The following is a 6,000-nucleotide window of genomic DNA, read 5'->3' as shown; positions in this document are numbered from 1 at the left end:
TGCGGATACCGTAGGCCTCTTGCTTGCTTGGTTGTGTTTCTAGTTAATTATTAGATAACTTAATTAAGACACCATTTTCAGCTATGATTCATATTTGTTTTACCACATGGGCATAATTACAGATAATCCATCTAGTGAATCAGTACTAGGGGTCACGATTCTTTTTGTTTTTCAGACAGTGCTGGAGTCTCGACGCTTCCTTTCTGCAGAGCTCCACACGGGCAGTTTAAGAACCTGTGAGATTACAATCAGTGTTTCTAGTTCACAAAAGTGGCGTTTCTTAAGTGCACTATCCTTCAAATATCACAGCATAGCTTCAAACACTATCAGTTAGAAAACCTGACTGCCCCATTGCATTGCTCTGTATTTTAAGCATTTACCATGTTTTATATAGCAGGTTTTTAAAGTCTTAAATATTATTTGCACTACAGGAAAGTCTTAAAAAATCTACTCAACATGCATGTAGAATATTTGCACAGAATTGCAATGGCAGTGTACTGGTGGAAGCACACGCGCACCCAATTCACGTCTAGTAGCTATTGCCTGTGTTATAACATTGAACTTCAATAAACGGGTTATTGCATATCAATTAAATACGCATTCATGCCACTCAAAATAAAGAGTTATTTTTTAATGCTACGTATTCCACAAAGTGGATCTTTAATTGCTTAGTTGCGTTGATTTTACCCCCAATAAACATACATGCAGCTGCTTCTTGTTTTTAAATATCCTATTTTACACAAAGCCCACGCCACACAATGCATTCCTGATTCTGGTGTGAAGCAGCCCAGGAGCGCTCTCTAAAGCAGAGTAAATTCCGGGCAGGCTGTATTTCTTTGCCCGTCCCGTCCCAATTCAAAGGCAGCTAACTGTTTATAAGAAACGCCGCGTCGCTTTCCCTTTGTCTCTTTTCATCTAGCGGTTCTCTCTCGCTATTGGCTGGCCGCGGGTGCGTCGAGCTCCTGATTGGTCCGCTGCTCTTTTCCTCCAGCTCGCTCACTGGTGGATGCTTTCTCCCAAAAAGCTAAATACTGTGGGGTTCTATAGAACTAAACCACACGTCAGTTTGAATTTACAACCCAGACAGTGAGAGACAAAGAAAACAGAAATCCATGTACCCGTAAGATAAGCAACTCAACTTTTCAAGCAAGGAGAAAAAGCAAGAGGGAGAACCGCTACTTCACAACAGAAAAAAAGACTTGCGTTGTTTTTATATATATATTTATAACAAAAGTTATTGGAAGATGGTTTCTGCAGTTTTGGAAGTGTTTGGCTTGGGACTGTGTGTCATTGGCTGGCTGCTGGTGATGCTGGCCTGCGGGCTACCCATGTGGAAAGTGACTGCCTTTATTGACGGCAATATTGTGCTGGCCCAGACGGTCTGGGACGGTCTGTGGATGACCTGCGTGGTCCAGAGCACGGGGCAGATGCAGTGCAAGACGCACGATTCGATGCTGTCCCTGACCCGGGACCTGCAGGCAGCCCGCGCCCTCACCATCATCTCCTCAGTGCTCGGAGTCTTCGGGCTGCTGGTGACGATCGCCGGGGCGCAGTGCACCAACTGCATCCAAGGCGAAGGGTCCAAGGTGAGAATCGTGAACGCGGGAGGAGTGACCTACATCGTCAGCGGCTTTTTACTATTGATACCTCTCTGCTGGATGGCCCACAGAATCATCGTGGATTTCTACGACCCTCAAGTCCCCTCTCCGATGAAGCGAGAGATGGGAGCCGCTCTGTACATCGGCTGGGCGGCGACAGCGCTTCTGTTCGTCGGAGGAGGGATGCTTTGTTGCTCTTGTCCCCAAAGAGGGGCCAGTTCTTATGCGGTCAAATACGCGCCGCCAATCAGAGCGGCTCAGAACGGGGAGTATGATAAAAAAAATTACGTTTAATTATTTTTTAATTTTTTTGAATCCCCGTGTCGTCTCAACCACATACTGGACTTGAAGAATCATCCAACTTTCTCTACCTGTTCTCAAGATAGAATACATTTCACGAAGTTAAGATTTGTACAACGGAAAAAAAAACAACAAAAAAAAAACCGATTTCACTTTTTAAAAGCAACAATACAAAAACAAAACAACTGAACTTAAAATGTAGACTTTCAGAAGAATAAGAAGAAAAAATAAAAAGAAAAAAAAAACACACTTTGATATATGTTTTTATCGGCGTATAATAAACCAAGGACTTGGAGACATTTTGTTGACATGTAAAAGAAACGCTTTTAATAAACCATCGACTGTTTGTTTGTTTATAAGGTACCAGCATTTACCACCCGTTTATTCACGCAATTAAGATTGCGGGGTTTCAGTTATGAATTAATGTATATAGCCATAGCTATTTAGTTTGGTCTCTTTTCCATAATTATACAGCTGTATTTGTACTGGATATATTGTATTGTTATATTCAGTTGTGTGTATTCCCGAATGCACTTAAACTCATGTAATTTACGCAGTAATACTGCTGTGTTTTGAATAGGAACTTTGAAAGCAGAACTCTGTCCATTTGCAGTATTAATTGATTGTGCTACATCTAAAATCGACTGTGCGTAATAACCGCACTATAGCACAGTCCACCCTAATATTACTGCATGTTAAATACGGCAATATCCGCATCAGTCCCACCATGTACATAGCTCGCTATAAAAGAGAAGACCGGCGCAGTGTTTGAAGGGTTCACTGTAAAATCACAGCACATTTCTCCTTGTGATAAACCCACAAACCGCCTTTCGAGACGATCTCACTTTAAACTCTCATGTATGAGCCCCTACGTGACTGTTGTAATAAATAACGGGCTTGTGAGAGGACATTCTAAGAGGCGCGCAACGTGGTGAATTCTCCTCATTGACGTGTTCCGATGTAACCACTAAGATTCAGCAGCCCTGCTTTAGTTTGAACGCTGATCAGACAGACAGCCCCCCCCCCGCTGCCCGTGGTAGATGGCAGAACCGACAGGTGCTTCACAGGATGTGCGAACCTTTACTGTACACGGCGTCCTCCGAGTTCTGCACAGTAAACGCTGCGCATTCCTTTTTGTGTCCTGGACTGTAAGCATTTCTTTTTGTATTTAAAATGTATTGCTTGACGCATTCAGAGCTGTCTGAGTTGTTGTTTAGAGAAATAAACTGTGATGCTGAAATTGAACGTGTTTTGAACTCTTTTCTCTGTGCAGGTTTGCAAATCGGGTTCCTGACACCCACACCCAAATATGTTTAGGAAGGCAAGTGCAGCTTAACTAACCCTTTCACTCTTCTCAAAGAGATAGCCAAGAAAATAACTCTACATTTTGAAGGTGTGTTTGTGAATTCTTTACTTAGAAGTATTAATGAATATAGACTATGCTTTTTCTTATGGCCGTTTGTTGCAATTCCTTTAGGCATATTCATAGTTCATATTAGTTTCATAGCGAAACAAGTTTATTCATGAATGATAAACAGCATGTTTACACGTTTGACACTTGTCATTTGAATCTGCGATATCCCTACATTTGATATTTTCTGGCATTCAAAATATCTATGCGTTAAGTTTTAGGGTGGTTCATTAATCCCTGGTTGTTGGTGTCTCTGCTCACCAAAAGAGTTGTCTGTTATCTTAATTGCTCAGGTTGTGACAAGCATCAGGCTTCAGGATGCCCCCAGCACTTAAATAAACGCTGTGTTTTCCACATACAGGGTGAGGAAATGTTTGGTCACATTGGGGCTTGCAGCCTAAAAGTGTCCATCTGTTAATCTCTCTCTGTCCTTTTCAAAATCATTCCAAGAGGTATAGAAACTTGGAAATACTGAAACAAATTGTCCATCAGTTGAATTGACTACGCCACAAACAAACTTCTCCAGTGACATTTGAACCAGGGATCTTCTTTATTCAAAACTTAAGCCCCTAGGCTCTAGAGTACCCCAAGTTTGTATGGATGACACAGACATTTACTTTTGTACTGTGTGTATGTGTGCGTGTGTGCGTGCGTGTGTGTGTACGTGCGTGTTTGTGTGTGTGTGCGTGCGTGTGTGTGCGTGCGTGCATGCATGTGTTTGTGTGTGTGTGTGTGTGCGTGCGTGCATGCGTGTGTTTGTGTGTGTGTGTGTTCCTGCGTGCGTGCGTGCGTGCGTATTTGTGTGCGTGCGTGCGTGTGCGTGCGTGCGCGTGCGTGTGCGTGTTTGTGTGTGCGTGCGTACGTGCGTGTTTGTGTGCGTGCGTGTGTGTGCGTGCGTGTGTTTGTGTGTGCGTGCGTGCGTGCGTGCGTGCGTGCGTGTGTGTGTGTTTTGTTATATTCTTCCAAGCTACGGTGTTCAAGAGTTTGTTATTTTAGCCACGATGAAAATAACTACACTTTAAAGATGCTAGTTGGGCCCCTCATTAGCTGGGGTGGGTGTTCTTGAGAATGTCCAGTTTGTGACGGTCAGCTCAGAAAATGTGGTGTTTTAAGATGCCAAAGTGGCCAGCCGACCTCGTGGTGTAATGTTGTTGAAGCGGACACCCTGGGATCCTTCAAGAAGCTGCTTGATGAGATTCTGGGATCAATAAGCTACTAACAACCAAACGAGCAAGATGGGCTGAATGGCCTCCTCTCGTTTGTAAACTTTCTTATGTTCTTATGTTCTAAGTGTCTCATTTCTGGTTAGTTATCAGCTGCTGGTACATGCTTTTATGTTGAGAGTCTGTGTGAGTCTTATTGTATTGAATCACTCTTCCCTGAATCCTAAAGGTCGCCCTTTCTGAAATGATTCAACTGACTTGATCTATAGATCAGTAAATAGCATTGAGAACGTTGCTGCAATCTAAGTGGTGCAATGTGCAGACATAATACCCTAAAATTAACATTTACATTTACCAGCAGATACCTTTACATCTGACACTAAACTCTACCATGCAAAAATAAGTATTTTTTCCCCAGAACAATACAGTACTGTCTTTCTTTTTTCCCAGCCCCCTGGGAGTGAGGGAGTGAGGGAGGGATGGAGGGGAGGGCAGGGCAAGGGTAAGCATTTATTTATGAAAATGGTAAAGATGAAGACAACCAGATGCGTTCACTTACTGGAAAGGTCTTTCAATTAAATATGCCCCCCCCCAGCCCCCTTCATCCCACATTCACTCTCTAAGTCACCAAGCAGACAAAGAGTTAGACAGCAGTGCCCTCCCTCTCCCTCTCTCTCTCTCTCCTCTCTCTCCCCCCTCCCTCTCCCTATCCCTCTCTCTCTCTCTCTCTCTCCTCTCTCTCCTCTCCCTCTCCCTCTCCCTCTCCCTCTCCATCTCGCTCTCTCTCTCTCTCTCTCTCAGCATTAGCATACCGGCTCACACTGTCAGGGAGAGGGATGTAGCTGCTCAGCGCTTTGTCCTGTTCCACACACCACTCTGAATCTCACCCCGCTGCCTGAACCCGCTGGCTCAGTTGTAAAGCAGGCTGCCGAATCAGGAAAGTCCCGTAGTCCCACACCCAGCCCAGAACGCTTACTCCAGGATATGGAACATTTCCTTTTCCTGAGCAGATGCATGAGACCTGTCAGAAAATAAAATAATAATAATAATAATAATAATAATCTAATGCTCTCTACTCCGGAACTGAAAGAGAGATCTTGACGTCAAACTCCAATTTGTTTTTGTGAAAGGAAAATAAACGTTTGAATGTAATTTTGTATAATCATAGTAATTGCTAGTGTATGAGTTAAGGATGCTGCAGAGGGAGCAGCGTGTATGTACCTGTGGCTCACACAGGATGGGAGTGTTGCAGTGCAGTCTGTGCTCCAGGTAACCAGGGATATTCAGCTGACCAATATTTGGAGTGCTAGCTATTGGTTACTTCATAGTACAGCTACATGGTAGAGAATCGAGCCGGGTTAATAATTACTCTGATAGTTTTCTTGTTTTGTTCCAGTCTGTCAAGTCTACCTGTTCTCTGTTCTAGATGTGTTCAACAGAAAATAATGTCCTTTTGCAATTGTGGCACTAAGAAAATGAAATAAAAAGCAGTGTTCTTTATTCAAACAGCGTTGTCTGCTGATTACCC

General features: G+C 43.5%; 1 protein-coding gene across 1 annotated transcript; it reads left to right on the top strand.

Annotated features, from left to right (window-relative positions):
- The first annotated feature begins 1,040 nt into the window (after nt 1-1,040).
- On the top strand, nt 1,041-3,143 carry LOC117426327 (claudin-4-like). The gene has a single exon (XM_034043794.3). It carries the CDS (start codon nt 1,245-1,247, stop codon nt 1,890-1,892), a length of 648 nt encoding a protein of 215 aa, XP_033899685.1. The 5' UTR covers nt 1,041-1,244; the 3' UTR covers nt 1,893-3,143.
- Nucleotides 3,144-6,000: the final 2,857 nt, after the last annotated feature.

Source organism: Acipenser ruthenus, chromosome 11 (genome assembly GCF_902713425.1).
Source record: "Acipenser ruthenus chromosome 11, fAciRut3.2 maternal haplotype, whole genome shotgun sequence".
In the NCBI taxonomy this organism is placed as follows: Eukaryota; Metazoa; Chordata; class Actinopteri; order Acipenseriformes; family Acipenseridae; genus Acipenser; species Acipenser ruthenus.
This window is presented reverse-complemented; position numbering and strand designations above follow the sequence as displayed.

Bases quoted from the DNA above. Each gene is read 5' to 3' on its own strand.
- LOC117426327 (XM_034043794.3), top strand. From the start codon at position 1,245: ATGGTTTCTGCAGTTTTGGAAGTGTTTGGCTTGGGACTGTGTGTCATT.